Source organism: Dipodomys ordii, unplaced genomic scaffold (genome assembly GCF_000151885.1).
Source record: "Dipodomys ordii isolate 6190 unplaced genomic scaffold, Dord_2.0 Scaffold67, whole genome shotgun sequence".
NCBI classification, from domain to species: Eukaryota; Metazoa; Chordata; class Mammalia; order Rodentia; family Heteromyidae; genus Dipodomys; species Dipodomys ordii.
The window spans coordinates 9,102,765-9,120,672 of NW_012267283.1; the positions used below are offsets into that span (position 1 = coordinate 9,102,765).

Here is a 17,908-nt window from a genome sequence, read left to right on the forward strand (position 1 = left end):
GGGTCCGGTCGTGGGGCCTGAACTCTGGGCCTGGGCGCTGTCCCTCAGCTCTTCAGCTCAAGGCTAGCGCTCTACCACCTGAGCCACAGCGTCACTTCTGGTTTTTTTCTTTTTTGCTTATGTGGTGCTGAGGAATCGAACCCAGGGCCTCGAGCATGCAAGGCAAATGCTCTACCACTGAGCCACCTTCCCAGCCCTTAATATATTTTTTTTAATTGTAAAGATACTGTACAGACGGGGCTGGGAAGGTGGCTCAGTGGTAGAGTGCTTGCCTCACATGCATGAGGCCCTGGGTTCGATTCCTCAGCACCACATGAGCAGGAAAAGCCGGAAGTAGCACTGTGGCTCAAGTGGTAGAGTGCTAGCCTTGAGCTGAAGAGCTGAGGGACAGCGTCCAGGCCCAGAGTTCAAGCCCCAAAACCAGCAACAACAACAAAAAAAAGTTACTATACAGAGAGGGGTTACAGTTACATGAGTAAGGTAAAGAGTACATTTCCTATGAGCATTGCTACCCCTCCTTTGTCTTCCCCTTACTGTTCCTTCCCTCCCCACCTCCTTCCTGAAGTTGTAAAGTTCATTTTCAACATAGTGTCTTGACTGTCTCATTGTTACAGTGAGTCGACCTGTATCCTTAAATGCAGTAGAAAAGTGATCCTATAAAGGAAGGTTTCAGGCATAAACACATATGCACAAAAGATGAAAAAAAAGGTGAAATATGTAGGTAATATTACCAAAATACTGATCAGATAAGATGATAACCATATTGTATTTAAAGTTTTTTTAAATAAAATTAAAATGATAGCATATAAACTTAAAGGTGCTGAAATTACAATGCTTAAAGAAGACAGTAATAAGCTTTAAGAGGTAATAAGTTGAGTATATATGTTAAGAGTTCAAAGGTTACTAGTAAAAGAACAATCAGTAACTTTATAACTAGTGAGAAACACACACACACACACACACATACACACACACACAAAGCAAGGAGAAACAAAGAGAAGGCAAGAAAAAAGTACAAAACAACAGAAAAAAGTTAATGTATCAGTACTTAAAATATATTTAAGTAATAATAAAATAATTTCATATGAAGGGAAATGGATAAAACTAGAACAAATCATGTTAAATGAGGTAAGCCAAGCTCAGAGAGACAAACGGTGCATGTTCTCTCTGACATGCAGAAATAGATCTAGGGGCTGGGGGTTTAGCCCAGCGGAAGCGCGCCCACCTGGCGCGCGCAAGGCTGTGGGTTCGGTTCTCAGCCCTGGTTTAAAAAAAAAAAAGAAATAGATCTAAAAGACACTGGGATATGATCAATTATACAGGATTCTAGAAACATAAAATGAGAAAAAAGAGGATACTCTCAGGAGAGAAACAAAAAGGCGCAATGTCTACATGCCTCTTCATATTTATATAAAATAATACATCAAAAGGAACGCCAAGATTTTTAATTTGTTTGATGACTCTGTCTTTTCTTTATATATGATATATTCAAGTGTCTATCTTCAGGAGGGTGTGGGGGAGGGTACAGAACTTGAGGGGGAAAAGGGTAAAAAAGTACAGCAGTGAAGCTCATTGGACACAGATGATAGTGAACATGTAACTCATGGGTGGAGATGGGAGGGAAGTACTGGGAGAGTGAGGAACAGAAAACACTGTAAAGCCAAAGGAAATGCAATCATGATCTGATCATAGAATTGTAATCCCTCTATATATCACTTTTATATAGCAATAAAGTAAATTAATTTTTTAAATATTTATGTTTAAGTAGATGAAATTTTCTAGCTAAATGACAAAGACTGGCTGGATAAAATTACAAAACCTGTGTGTTGCTTTTATGACACATGTTAAGATATAATGAAATGAAAAACGTAAAGTAAAAGCATAGTGAGAGAGATAGCATGCCTGACATAGTTATATTTAATATCAAAGATAAGGCTACAGTGCAAGAAGGATAAAAAAGAAAATCCCTTCATAATAACAAAACATTTTGTTCACTGGGAAGATTTAATAATTCTCGAGATTTGAAGATGGACTCAAAAGTTATAAAGCAAAAGTTGATAAACTACAATGAAATACCTCTGGGTAACCCATGCATCAAGCAGATAAAATCATAGTAAAAGTGAAAGCTGTGCAGGTAAAAAAAAAAAAAACTTGGTGTTAAAATTACTTAAAATAGGTCCCCCAGAAAAGGGTATGCAGAGGAAAAAAGATTAAACAAAGTTAGACATTTTGAAGACAGTGTTACATGGTAGATCCATTTGTTTACCCTGTTTTCCTATGTATCTGAAGACTGCCTTAATTCTTGATGAACTCTTTTAAAAAATCCTTTAGCTTTATTAAACACCTAAATATGAAAGATAAAGTCAGAAAGTCTTTGAAGACCATAAGAGACTGATAAATATGACTTGGAAATAAGTAATGTCTTATCAAAAGATTAAAACCTAAGCTACAAGAATGGGTATAATCAAGACAGCTAATAACAACTGATGCTGGAGGGGATGTGGCCAAAAGGGAACCCTGCTAAATTTTGGTGGGAGGGTAAACTTGTTCAACCACTTTGGAAAGTAGTATGGAGGTTCCTCAAAAGACTCCACATAGAGCTCCCCTATGACCCAGCAATCCCACTTTTGGGCATTTACCCAAATGTTTACAAACAAGACCACACTAAAGCTACCAGCACGACTATGTTTATCACAACATTATTCACCATAGCTAAGATATGGAACCAACCCAAATGCCCCTCAGTACATGAATGGATCAAGAAAATGTGGTTTTATACACACACACACACACACACACACACACACACACACACACACAAAATGGAATTCTGTGCCTCCATCAGAAAGAATGACACCGCCCCATTTGTTAGGAAATGGAAAGACTTGGAAAAAATCGTACTAAGTGAAGTAAGCCAGGCCCCAAGAAACATAGGTCCATGGTTTCCCTTATCTGCAATAACTAGTATATGTCTAAGACAAGCAGAAAAGGTCAAAAGCTATGTACATATGACCATATCAGATGATGCTAAGCGAAATGAAGCCCAAGATAGGGACATAAGAGGTTTTATCTTTGCTGTTGTTGTTTTTAATGTACTTATAATGTACTGTGTGATTTTTTTTGTTTTTTTTTTTGTTTATATGTTCTTCCCCCATAGTATAACCCCTGTTTTCATTGTATTTGATTCCAGTGCCCTGAATCTTGTATATACATTTTTCTAATTTGGAAAGGGGAAGGGAAGTAACAAAATGCTGAAATACGAATACAGGTTGACCCATGTAACAATGAGATGTACAAGACACTGTAGAAAATGAACTTTACAACTTGGTGGGGGAGAGGGGAGTTGAGGAGGTGGGGAGGGAAGGGATGGTAGGGGGAAAACAAAGCAGGGAGTAACAATGCTCAATAGGAAATGTACTCATTACCTGACTCATTACCTAAGCTACAAACAAAAAGATAATTACAGCCAATAAGGCCAAAAAGAAGCATCCAGAATACATAAATATAAGTCAGTTTTTCAAGTGATGTGTAACCAATACAGAAGAGGGAAGAATATTTTTTAAATATCAAAATTAAATAGCATATATGGTCAGTATATGTGATAAGGCATTCAGTGTTTTAATTATCATGAAACTGAAAATTAAGACCACAAAAATATAGCATCCACACTTGGTAAAACTTTGAACAAAGACAATATCAAGGATGAGAAGCAAATGCTGGTAAGAGAGCCTACCGGTACAACCACTTCAGAAAAGAGGCATTGCCATAAAAAGCTAGACTTGTACTTGCCTAACAATTTGGGTATTTGTATGGTCCTTAAAAATATCTCTCACATGTGGAAGTGGCGCTGTAGCTCAAGTGGTAGAGCGCTTGCCTTGAGCTGAAGAGCTGAGGGACAGCGCCCAGGCCCAGAGTTCAAGCCCCACGACTGACAAAAAAAAAAAATATCTCTCACATGTGTGCACCAAGAGCAGTGGTATGAGAACAGAAGACTAGAAACCGTACAAAAGTCTACCTAAAATACAAAAAGGCCTGCAAAAGAATGTGGTACCAACATTCAACATGTTGAATCCAACATGTAGTTCAAGTAAATTGACCACACCTATGTGAAGCTACATAAAAGGTGAAGAAGCATGCACAGAGTGTGATTTCATTCAAATAAAATTCAAAATCAGCTTGAAAACAAATGATACCATACTGTGGGATCTACCCTACAGGGTAAAACTGTAAGTGCATGACTAGAATATATCTCAGCTACTGGGGAAGCAGATGCAGTAAAATAGGGTTTGAGGCCAGTGTAGGCAAAGTTAGCAAGACCTTCTCTCAAAACAAAACAGAACAAAAGGGCTGAGGATATGATTCAAATGGTAGACAACTTGCCTAGCAAGGAACATGTCCTGCATCCAGTCCTCAAAACCACAGGGCAAGGGTCTGGGAAGGTGGCTCAGTGATAGAGCGCTTGCCTTGCATGCATGAGGCCCTGGGTTCGATTCCTCAATACCACATAAGCAGAGAAAAAAAAAAGCTGGCAGTGGTGCTGTGGCTCAAGTGGTAGAGCGCTAGCCTTGAGCTGAAGAGTTGAAGGACAGCGCCCAGGCCCAGAGTTCAGGCCCCACGAACGGACCCAAAAAAACCACAGGGCAAAAGGGGATGCCTTACACAAAATGCAATGCATCATATGTGGATTTGGAAAGGGGACAAAGAGGATCCTAAAGCATTGGTAAATGTTATAGCTTTGGTAGGAGGTATCTTAAAATAGTTCATGTGTTCCAAGCTTATTTTTCAATGCAGCTGTGTTGGGGCTGGGGGAAGACTTTGGAAAAGTGGGTGAATCATAAGGGCTCTGACTTTTGATGATGCATAATTTGATGGCACTACTGGAATGTGGTTAAAAAAAAAAAAACTAGGGAGGTAGGATTTAGAAGTACATTAGGGCTGTGCCCGCTTCAGTTTCTCTGCTTCCCAGCCACTGCGAGGTAAGTAGCTCTCTCCACTTATGCCCTCTACATCATAATACTCTGCCTCACAGGCCCACAGCAATGGGGCCAAGTGACCATGGATTGAAACTGTTGAAACCATAGCCAAAACCACACACACACACACACACACACACACACACACACACGTTACATCAATGAACATTAGGTCTTGACTTGAGAGGTATGATTCACAAAAGCTAGTTTCCACTTTGTTCACTGTACCAAACATGTAAGTTTTCATGTATGGCTGGCTATCTGATATATTTCATAAGTGAAATTTAAATTAACAGAAAATATTAAAATCATGACAATATTCACAGTTGTGTGCCAATGGCTCATGCCTGTAATCCTAGCCACTCAGGAGGGTGGGATCTGAGGGCTGAGGTTCAAAGCCAGCCCAGGCAGAAAAATACATGGAATTCTTACCTCCAATAAACACAGAAACAAACAAAAAAGCTAGAAGTGCAGCTGTGGCTCAAAGTAGTAGAGCACTAAGTCTGAAGCAAAAGAAGCTCAGGGACAGCACCCAAGCCCTGAATTCAAGCCTCAGGTCTTGCAAAAACAAAAACAAAAAAACTAACTTGAGAAAAACATACTGGCATAATAAAAAATTTAATTCCTGGGAAACAAGAGTTGGAAGAAGCAACAGTATCAATGTGGGCTAATCAGAGAACGTGGAGCTCAGATAAAAGACATAGCATGCCTAGTGTTCAATCCCTAGAAAAGGGCATACAGATGAATTGAGAGAAAAACATCCAACTGTATGAGCGAAAGTGTACACACTTAGTCCTATTCCTGTATCTAAATCAACAGTGAGAGAATTATAATGTTGAAAAGGACTTGACAAAACCATCTATTCCCAATCTTATATCCAGTTCAGGATTCCTCTGAGTGCTATTTATGACTCCACAGCCCCTTCTAGAACATTTGCTTAGCTGGACAGTATGCCCACCCACCAAGGCAGCACATTTCATGGTTGACTAAGCTCCTTCCCAGGAGGGAGACCAGAAACTGCATCTCAGTAAATTTTACCTGTTGATTCTCATTCTTGGCCTCCTCTTATGGCATGAATATGAAATGACCCTATAGGTTCACGTGTTGAATGTGTTTGGTTGTCAATGGGTGGAAAGCAGTACTATTTGGGGAGGTAGACAGGGGCATGCCTCCTTAAAGATTCTGTCTGGTCTCTAGTCCTTTCTTTCTTTCTGTTTCCTGTCCTCCATGAGGTAAACAGCATCCTCCTCCACATGTTCCTTACTACCACCATGATGTTCTTCTTAAGTGCCTGGGGGGTCAAACCACCATGAAACGAAACCTTTGAAACAGTGAATCAGTTAAAAAAAAATTCCACCCTTTTTTTTAAGTTGTTTTCTCAGGTATTTTGTTCATGTCTATGCAAAAGTAACTCACCTCTAAACCTAAATGAAATAGTGAAAAATATCTTCCAGGACTGCCCTTTAGATAATTATAATATTTCAGGTAAATATTCAATAATTCCTTATTTGTTGTAGTATCCAAACACCCCCCAAAACTACTCTGCTCACCCTCCAACTCCAATGGCATAGTTAAAGTTAAGAATGAAGTTAAGAATAAAACAAGTCTATGGTACAGAAAAAAATTATTAGATTAACTGTTTGGGATAGTATGAAACCCAGAGGATTGGCCTTCACTTTACTGGTACCACATCAAACATGAGGCTGAGGTTCTTAAATATACTCAATTCTGTTGGTATTATCTGCAAAACATGCAATGGGTATCCTCTGGAGGCCAGGATTAGAAGGCTACCTTTATCTCAATCCAATTTTAGAATACTTCAGCATGCTGAAACTTTTTAGGCTGTACTTCTTCCATTTCATATATCTCCTAGAAAGATAATTTTGACAAGAATACCTTATACTTTTGCCAAATCATCGATAAAATCACCACACAGAACAGAAGAAGAAAGAATTTTTAAAAACCTAACTTCAATGCTTATAGAAAATTTAATTCATTATAGAATGCTTTTTAAGAACAGTCATTTACCAGCCAGAACAATACCTACTGTCTGGCCTGATGAATCACGTACATCAAACCTAATTGGTGTGTATGTTGCTTAGATTCCAAAATACTTTAATATAGGAATCTTATTATATGACCAAAAGAAAATGAGGTTAGCTTTAGTTAATTTGTTTTGGGAAGGCCATGCTATTACTAGAAATCTTAGCATGTGCTCAGAAACAAAGTTTAAAAGAAACTCAATGCATAAAAGGTCACTGAAGCTCAGAGACCATGACTTGTCCATTACCAAAGTTAATAATGATACTTTTTGTATTAAATGTCCAAAGACCTTTCCCATTCCTGGAACAAAAACTAAGGTATTGAATTAATTGTGAAACCTCTGTAATCACAATTTACCAAATAAAAGGCTGGCTCTTTTTCCCCTGCTTTCCCCTTAACAGAATAGGAGTAGAAAAGAGAATCAAATAATAATGACTTTCTTTTACAAATTGTATTAAGCCTTACAATATGATACAAAATCTCCATAAAAACTATCGTAATTTTGTACCTAGAAATGGGTACCCTAAAATTCAATCTGTTTTTTTTTTAACTAAGGAACAGTATTTCAGATTCTGTATGCAAGGATATTGATAATACACTTAATGGCTTCAATATTGAAATAAAATGCTGCACTTTTAACATAAACAATAAGAGTTAGATCTATACACTGCTGTATTTTTCAAGGGCCATATTCATTTCCACAGAGAATATTGTTTTTTTAATAAATAAAATAAGATAAGGTTTGAAAAATAAATTTCAAATTATTACACTGGATATCAAATCAAAATGTGTGTTTGTCTTAAAAGAGTAATAATTGAAACATTTGGGGCTGGGTGCTAGTGGTTCACGCCTATAACACTAGCTGTTTAGGAGGTGACATAGGAGAATCATGGCTTAAAACCAGCCTGGGCAGGAAAGTCCATGAGACTCTTATCTTCAATTAATAATCAAAAAGTCAGAACTGGAGCTGTGACTCAAATGTAGAGTGCTATCCTTCAGCAAAAAGGTTCAGAGACAGCTCCTAGTCCTTGAGTTCAAGTCCCAGGAAAAAGCAGTGGGAAGCTAGGTGCTGGTGACTCATGTTTGTAGAGTACCAGCTGTGAGTGAAAAAGCCAAGTGAGAGCAAGGCCCTCAGTTCAAAACAGCAAAACAGATCCATCAAAAAATAATAAATGGGCAAAATTAGGATAGCAGTAAAATAAGAAATGGTGGCTAATGGGAGAGAAAATTGCAGAACTGTTTCAGTACCAAAAAAAGGTTAAGCTACAAAGTACTGTCCCCAGTCTAGTAAGGTTTACAATTGGTATTATTCTGAAAAACAAAAGCCAAACTCTGACCCAGAGACTTTCACGTTTCTTGCATTGCAAGCTCTGTCCAAGAGTCACACTTACTGTCCGTTCACTCCCTGGTGACGTTGAAACTCAGTCCTGGAAATACGGGAGTATTCTAGTTTGCACAACAGGAAGTAGGCACACAGGTATTGCTTAAATTGCATGTAGATGCTTTAAAAACTTCCATACATCCATTTTACAATAAAAATGTCTTAACAGGAGCAAGGCATCAGTGGCTCACATTTGTAATCCTAGTTACTCACAAGGCTGAGACCTAGAGGATCAGAGTTCAAAAGCGGCCCATGCAGAAAAGTCTACTACACTCCATCTTCTATTAACCAGCATAAAGCTGGGCTGGAGGCATAGGATGAATGGTCGAGTGCCAGTCACAAGTAAAAAAGCCAAGAAAGAGCACAAACTCCAGTACCAGGAAAGAAGTAAGAATTTTTTAAAGAGGATTGTGATGCCATTTTTTAAGAAAAGAATACACGTGCACATTTGCTTGCAAATGCATAAAGTATCCCCTGGGAGATTAAACGAGATTTAGATCCCAGTGATGGCTTCTTGACAACTGAGTAACGGGGAAGACACCTTTCACCAGAGTGCTTTTACATACATAAGTAAATAAATTAATAAATGAAAATCACTCATATATTTTAGCTTTACGATTTTAGTAAATCACGACTCAAGTCCTTTAGAACAGTGTTACGCCTCATAGCGCTGCTGACACAATCAAGAGAAGATTTGCAAAAGGCCTTTTGGAATACCTCTAGTATTATGCACATCCGAAAAGTCTCATTAGTACTCTAACTGAATAAATCCATCTTTCCTCTTCTTCTTACTCTACACAGAAAATGCCATGTTTTTTTCAATGTGGTTTAGTTAGCAGTTTTAGGAGAACATTGGCTTAAACTAACTCATGTGAAAATTAACATTCTAAAATACTGCAACAATCTCAGGAAAACATTCAACTAGACTAGCATTAACATTTTAAACTACAGAAAAGCACACCCAAAATACACAAAAGCAAGAAGATGAAACCTTCCTATGATCCAGTTGTGAAGAAGGAAGGTCTCACCTCCAGCCGTGTCCCATCCCTTTCTCTCCACAACTCACCCAACGTTTTCTGCGTCCTCATCACACTCCGCTTTGTATTTGCAAGGTCCACATTTGGAATGTTTCCTGTGAGCTTCCGCCCCTGACCCTTCCTCCTCTGTGCAAAAAAGAAAAAGGAAAGTTTCAACCAAAAGTTGGGATCCTTTCTGTATCATGTTTTCAGGAACCATTATCCTATTTGACAGAAAATGTGTCTAAACTTTAAAAAAAAAAAAAGTCACTCCCCAATCTAATCCATGACTGAATCCAAAACTGTTGCCAAATACTGTGGGACATACTCTGTGGCATGAGCATTTTTAGCCAAACAATCCCATAAACAAAATGCCCAGGAACAATATAATAAGTTTGACAACCAATGGATCTTTAAAAATAATTACACATTGGCTAAATAAGAGAGGAAAAATCCTGAGCAGTAAATCAATTCCTGTGACTGTCCTCCTCCTGAAATTAGTGTGGACACCGTTGATTAGCACAGACAGGTGACTGAATGCTTTTTCCCTCACATCAGTTTCATATCTGCCTTCCTAACAATATGTAAATGAATCCCACTGCTTAAGTGTATATATGTGTGTCCAAATGTTAACAAGGATAAAGTCTTTATAAATGACTTTTCCCTTTCTCTGCCTGCCCATTTAGCACACCCTATATACTTGATGCAGAATCGTGTAGGTCTCCTATTATCTAACAACAAAAAGCAAATACACTAGCGCCCCCAACTGGGCTGACATCCCATCCTGATAAAGTTCCTAAAGGTGTGGTCTCAAAAAAAGTGGATCCTATCTTGAAAATTTCAGATTTAGGCAGGGAAGTCAGTAGTTCTGGGGTCAATTTAAAGATCTCAACTTACTCAAGAGATTTCCCAATGTGATTGGGGAGAGAATACTATTCTGGGAAGGTATTAAAAGGAGCTAAAAGGAAAGTATACACACACACACACACACACACACACACACACACACACACAACACTTCTGATCTCCCAATTTTTGGAGGGAGATGTCTACCTGTACTGTAAGTAGAAATATTCTCCAAACTCTCATGAACATCCCCCAAAGAGACTCCAGAAATAATCACCGTAGGTAAGTCTGAGACCTCAGAAACATAATAAAATCCAGAATAATTGAGCAAACTACCTAGCCTATCAAACTCACACTCCTAAAAAACTGGTAGACCTACATCCTCAGGACAAGACTTCCAGTATTGGATTATTGTTGCTGCTGCTGCTGTTGTTAGCAGCAGCAGCAGCAATAATAACAAATCTTGACATCAACTGAGTTTCCTAACTGAATATATGATCACCAGGGCTAGACCACATTATCTCTTCATTCTTTCTGGCTCTAAGACCTAAAATTCAGGAGCTTATTATTTATGCATAATTATAAAGCTTCTTCTTGAACATGCCCATTTCAATAGAATTCTATTGTTCAACAGCTTTATGTATTTTCTTTTTAGGCTAAAGCTGACACCCTCTGAACTTCCTCTCTCATGATTGCCCATTATAGATGACTTTCACAATCCCTCCTAACTCTGAAGCTTTAGGATTCTATGACACACAGAAGAGTAAAGGGCAACCTGGAATCAAAGTTTCACACAGTAAGTGTGAAAGATCTTAACTCAGGTTTGCATCTAGAGTGATTTTCCCCAGCGTGAGTGTTTTTAATTTTATCCTCAAGGTACCTCAAACATTATTTTGCATGTAGATGCTAAGATATAGCTTGGCTGGATTCTGAAATAGATTAATCATCTTAATTCTCATCATTTAACTCTATTACATACTATTACACCAGAAAAAAAGTTTACATACTTGTATACATTCTGAAATTTTTTTAAAAAACTGGAAATTTCTGAACGCTGAAATAAAATTTTAAGTTCACCAGAGCTGTTTTGCAAGTTTCTTTTACTGTGCATAGCTTACTCTGGAGATTCTTGAGCCTGTTCCTTTGAAAACCCCATATAATAGATGAGGACCAGTGGCATATACCTATAATTCTAGCTTCTCTGGAGACTGAGATCTGGAGGATGGATTACAGTTCAAGGCCTACCTGGGGGAAAAAAGCTCACTAGACTGGACCTCCAAATAACAATCAAAATGCCAGACTGTAGACCTGGCTCAAGTGGTAGAGTGCCAGCACAGCAAGCAGAAAACCCCGAGTTCAAACCCTAGTACTGTGCATGCCTCCACTTAAAAAAAAATCTCTTACAACAAAGTTTACAAGTGAACTGGGAAGGTGGCTCACTGGTAGGTAGAGCGCTTGCCTTGTATGCATGAGGCCCTGGGTTTGATTCCTCAGCACCACATAGCAGAAAAAATTGGGTGTGGCCCTGTGGCTCAAGTGGTAGAATGATAGCCTTGAGCTGAATAGCTCAGGAACAGCACCCAGGCCCAGAATTCAGGCCCTATAAACAACAACAACAAAAAAAAAAAAAGGAAGTGGCGCTGTGGCTCAAATGGTAGAGTGCTAGTCTTGAGCTGAAGAGCTGAGGGACAGCGCCCAAGTCCAGAGTTCAAGCCCCATGACCGACCAAAAAAAAAAGTCTGGAAGCAAGGAGTAGAAGAGTCACACATCCTCTGGCCTAACCGAAGATCACCTCTGTGGATGATCCAAAGGGAAAGTCAATTGTGCAACCTCAATTTAACAGGAATTACAGCATTTTCCTTGTAGTTTGAGTGCAAGCCTTCAGTAAAAAAAATATATGAAACAAGCTGGGAAGTTGGCTCAGTGGTAGAGCGCTTGCCTTGCATGCATGAGGCCCTGGGTTCGATTCCTCAGCACCACATAAGCTAAAAGAAAAAAGCCGGAAGTGGCGCTGTGGCTCAAGTGATAGGGCACGCACTAGCCTTGAGCTGAAAAGCTGAGGGACAGTGTTCAGGCCCAGAGTTCAGGCCCCACAACCGGACCAAAAAAAAAAAAATTATATATATATATATATATATATATATATATGAAACAAAGAATGTCAATGCTAAAGAGAGTCAGGTTAGGGATGAGGATTACAACTGATGGCCAAATGGCACATGATTTCTTTCTGGGGTGATAAAATGTCCTAAAATTGTATCCTAAAAGTCAGTACTTTTTTAGTGGATGAATCTTGTTATGTGAATTACATCTCAAAGCTGTTGAAAAGAAATAGGAAAGAAAACAATTGTCTTTAAAGAAATCAAAACTGCCATGTGCCTATTTTCCTATCCTCAGATTTGAGGATAAAAGTTTGGAACTAGCCCACACAGGAACATCCATAAGACCTTTATCTCTAATTAACTACCAGAAAACAAGATATGGGTATGGCTTGAGTAGTAGAGTACCAGCCTTGAGCAGAAAAGCTAAGGGACAGAGGCCAAGCCCAGAGTTCAAGCCCAAGTTCTGGCATATACACATACATAAACACACACACACACAAGATTTAAAACTTACCTCCTTCTCCAGATCCAGAGCCATTATCTGAGAAGAAAAACAATGCATATAAACATCTTTCCTAGAAACTTCTTCTGTTCATATAGTAAAATTTTTTTATCCAAAACTCATACTCATTATCATAGCTTTTTTTTTTTTTTTTTTGGTCAGTTGTGGGGCTTGAATTGAGGGCCTGAGCATTGTCAGTGAGCTATTTTGCTCAAGGCTAGCACTTTAAGCCACAGCACCACTTTCTGTTTACTGGTGGTCAAATGGAGATAAAAATCTCTAGGATTTTGCTGCCCACATTGTCTTTGAACCTTGATCCTTAGATCTTAGCCTCCAGATTGGCTAGGATTACAGGCATGAGCCACTAGTACCCAGCTTCATAGTTCTGTTTTAAAAGCTAAGTTTGTTTTTATATATCTTTTCAATGCCTTTCTCAAAATACAAATGGCTTACATACACAATCATTTATGTCTATGTATGTATGAAACACATTCAGGAAAGACTAGCTATCTTTCACAGAATACAAACCAATATTGTACTGAGCTAAATATAATTAATTTAAACTCACTCATCTAAAATGTAAAAGATTTTTTTTTAATTTTGTTAAGCTTTAGAGGCTTGTTGAATAAGCTGCTTTTATTAGAAAAGCAGGAGAAAAGCTTTTGAGTCTTGCTCCAAAATTATTCTTAATGAAATCTGTGGACAAAGACAAAAAGCCAAACAATAATATGAGGGGAAAAAGTCCCAAGGTTGAGGAAGGAAAGAACCTCAAGATTGAGGTTTTCATATTACTGATGAAAATAATTTCCTCCAGGAAATCTAATCAGCACTCTCAAAAAGAAGCCAGCCTAAAATGTAATTAACCCTGGGTCTTGCACATGATAGGCAAGTGCTCTACCTCTGAGCCATATTCTTAGCCTTAAAATTTAATTTTAGAGTGCTAAAAGGACCAAAATACAGCACACAGCTCTTGAGAAGAGGATAATACAGTGTGTGGTGTCATCAGCATGAACTATTTTAAAAACTAAAACAAAAAACAGAGCTGGCAGGTGAGGATTCTCATACTTCTGCCTGCATTTTGGAGGGAAGATCTCTGAAAAGCTGGGCACCAGTGGTTCATGCCTGTAATCCTAGCTACTTTTGAGCCTAAGATATGAAGATTCTGGTTCAAAGCCAACCCATGTAGAAAAGTCCATGAGACTCTCATCTCCAACTAGCCAGCAAAGAGCCAGAATAGAGGTGTGGTTCAAGTGGTAAAGCACCAGCCTTGAGCAAAAATAAGACAAGCAAAAGGTCAAGCCCCAGTACTGGTAACAAATACATACACATACACACACACACACACATACACATATATGTGTATATGTGTGTGTGTGTGTATGTATATATATTTATATGTGAGAATATATATATTATATAAATGGAGTAGAAGACAATGCTCAGATAAGATTGTCCTCTTCCCTTTAATCTCCTTCAGATAATAATCAAATAATTCCCAGATAGGTTAGAAAAATGTAGTGTATGTAGTACCAACTGTGTAATCTTAAGTTTTCAATTATACTCCATTTTTTTTTTTTTGAGTCCGGTTGTGGGGCCTGAACTCTGGGCCTGGGAGCTGTCCCTCAGCTCTTCAGCTCAAGGCTAGCGCTCTACCACTTGAGCCACAGCGCCACTTCCGGCTTTTTTCTTTTTGCTTGTGTGGTGCTGAGGAATCGAACCCAGGGCCTTAGGCATGCAAGGCAAGCGCACTACCACTGAGCCACCTTCCCAGCCCCTCAATTATACTCCATTTTTATTTCATCAAGTTTTTTTTTTTTTTTTTGTCGGTCGTGGGACTTGAACTCTGGGCCTGGGCGCTGTCCCTCAGCTCTTCAGCTCAAGGCGAGCGCTCTACCACTTGAGCTACAGCGCCACTTCCGGTTTTCTGGTGGTTTATTGGAGATAGGAGTCTCACAGTCTCTCCTGCCCGGGCTGGCTTTGAACCGCGATGCTCAGATCTCAGCCTCCTGAGTAGCTAGGATTACAGGCGTGAGCCGCCAGCGCCCGGCTATTTCATCAAGTTTTAAATGATATGAAGAATAAAAAACACAGTAGAAAAATATATATATATCAAAGAGGAACAGCTGGGCACTGGTGACTTTCAACTATAATCCTAGCTATTTACAAGGCTGAGCTATGAGGACCGCAGTTCAAAGCTAGCTGGGGCAGGAAAGTCCATGAGATTCTCATCTCCAATTAACCACCAGAAATCCAGAAGTGAAACTGTGGCTCCAAGTGGTAAAGTACTAGCCCTGAATAAAAGAGCTCCCGGGCCCAGCACCAGTGGCTCACACCTGTAATCCTAGCTATTCAGGAGGCTGAGAGCTGAGGAACGCAGTTCAAAGCCAGCAGGGCAGGAAAATCCATGAGATTCTTATTTCCAATAAACCACTAGAAAACCAGAAGTGGCACTGTGGCTCAACAGGTACAGCACTAGCCTTGAGCTGAAGAGCTGAACGGCAGTGCACAAACCCAGAATTCAAGCCCCATGACTGACAAAAAAGAAAAAGAAAAAGAGCTCAGGGACTACAAGTAGGCCCTGATTTCAAACCCCACAATGAACAAAAAAGAGAGAGAGAGAAAGAGAGAGAAACTGAAAACAGGAACTCAATTTTAAATTGTTTTATGGCCAAACATTTCTTAGGAAAACATCCCAGCTTTCTCTCTTCTGTTACATATACATTGATTAGGTATAAATGCCAGGCCCCACGATAATGCTAGAAATAATATAACAAGTAAGACCCATTCTTAGTGCATCAAACACTTATTCCGGATCCTTTTTGTTAATCCATGTGTAACTTTAATATTTTTTAAACTCACACCTTCCTTGATCATTTAGAATCCTAAACAAATTACTGTGACTATTTCAACAATGTGGTTCTTGTAGATTACATTTGTTCACTGTACAAAACTTCCCCATCCCACATAGCTCCATTCTAGCACTGAGATTTTTATATTTCCCTAGGCAAGACACTCTGCTTGCACTTAAGAAACAGAACTGGCTAGAGGTAGATATGTCAGATAAGTGAAATATAGTATATTATAGGCATAGACACATATATCAGGTATGAACAAACTGCCTGAAAACTTCACAGATTTTAGAGAGAGAGAAAGGCTTAAGCCCAATGCTAAAAGCATAAGAAAAATGTTTTCCAGTTAAGTAAAAGAGAGTAATACTTCTAGCTCATGGAATAGGAGCCATAAAAGACTAAATTACATAAAAACACTGGGCTCAGTCAGCAAATAACAAGATCAATACATCTACTTCATAGCTTTGTGCTTTCAATCTTAACAAGCCGAGGAGATGATTGATGTCCATTTAAAGATTTCAGGAATAGGGGCTCAGAAACTTACCCAAGGTCATAAGATAAATAAGAGTTAAGATAACGTTAAAGACAGGTGTCCCAGTTTTAGTGCAGTGGCCTTTCTAATCTACTACTCTGCCTCCTGATGCTTAACATTTACTGTCCATCAAAATACTTGATGTTTTAAATATATGCATTTCATAAATGATGAAAAATTAACCTGGAAAAGAAACTTCATATTCCTCCTTTAGTTTCTAGATCCAGGCTGTGAAATACAAGTTTAGAGAGGTATAAAAGAACCACATCAAATGAGATAGCCTACTGATTATCTATTAAGAGCATAAGTGCCTAAGCAACTAATCATCAGTGTATAATAAAAGGAAAACGACCTTGCCCAAAGGGAAGTCTGGCCTTTTCCATAGGCTTCTAGAAGGTAATCTATATCATCCCTGATCTCTGTTAGGAATGGGTAATACATCAGTACTTAGGATGAAGATAGTCACAATAGTTTTGGGTGGGAACTAGCCATACTAAGAAAGCTCACCCAAGTGATATAGAACAGGGCTTTGGGTCACATGATACCAGCAGATTTAAAGTCTAAGATAAACCACATGAGCAATCAATCCATCAATCATATTTATGGAATGCAACCACAATAAAAACTCTGAGCACTGAGGCTCACACACACTTACTGGTTGGCAATACTGCATGTGGACTCCTCATAGGTTAGCTAGCAGGTCACATTCTCTAAGGAAAGGACAATCAGAGGTTCTAATGTTTGAACCCCTGCAGAAATCTGTCCTATATACTTATCTCTTCCTTTAGTTGCTTAACATGTATCATTTCCCAGTACTATATCATAACACTTGAGTATAATGGCTTTTGATGAGCTCTATGTGCCCTTAAAGAAAATTTCTGAATCAGGCCAGTTTGGAAAACTTCTTAAACTCTGTTGACATGAAAAGTGAGGACAGTCTGGAGATTCTGCCTTCTAACTCTGCATATGGCCTTAAAATCTTCACATTTAGTCAAAGGGAGAACTTTTATGCACTGTATCATAATTGAGGGGAAAAAATGGAGATAATAGTCTCTGTCTCTACCACCAATTTCTGTACAACAGTTCTAGTGGCTCTCGCCTATAATTCTAGCTATTCAAGAGACTGAGATTTAAGGATCACAATTCAAAACCACCCTAGGCAGGAAAGTCTATGGACTCTTAATTCAAATTAACCACCAGAAAAACAAATCCGAAGTGGAGCTATGATCGAAGTGGTAGAGAGCTAGCCTTGAGCAAAACGAGCTCAGGGATAGCACCCAGGCCCAACGAAAATAATAATACCTCCCATGCATCCCTACCTTCAAACACAAACACAACTAAAAATCTAGCATTATCCAGGAGCTGATAGCTCACGCTTGTAATCCTGGCTGTTTAGGAGGCTGAGATTTGAGGACAGTGCCTCAAAGCCAACTCAGGCAAGAAAAACCATGAGACTCTTATCTCCAATAGAAAAATCACCAGAAAACTAGAAGTGACCCTGTTGCTCAAAGTGGTATAGAGCTATCTTTGAACAAAAAAGCTCAGGGAGTATGTAGGCCCTGAGTTCAAGCCCAATGATGAAAGAAAGAAAGAAAGAAAGAAAGAAAGAAAGAAAGAAAGAAAGAAAGAAAGAAAGAAAGAAAGAAAGAAAGAAAGAAAGAAAG

General features: G+C 38.8%; 1 protein-coding gene across 1 annotated transcript in view; it reads right to left on the bottom strand.

Annotated features, from left to right (window-relative positions):
* The window catches only part of Tmeff1 (transmembrane protein with EGF-like and two follistatin-like domains 1), a 74,549-nt gene that overhangs the window by 31,361 nt on the left and 25,280 nt on the right, over window positions 1-17,908 (bottom strand). Inside the window, exons 5-6 of the mRNA XM_013023239.1 lie at window positions 12,876-12,902; window positions 9,464-9,560 (exon numbers count right to left, since the gene is read on the bottom strand). Of these exons, the coding sequence (XP_012878693.1) occupies window positions 9,464-9,560; window positions 12,876-12,902 (124 nt within the window). The remainder of the gene's footprint in view (window positions 1-9,463; window positions 9,561-12,875; window positions 12,903-17,908) is intronic.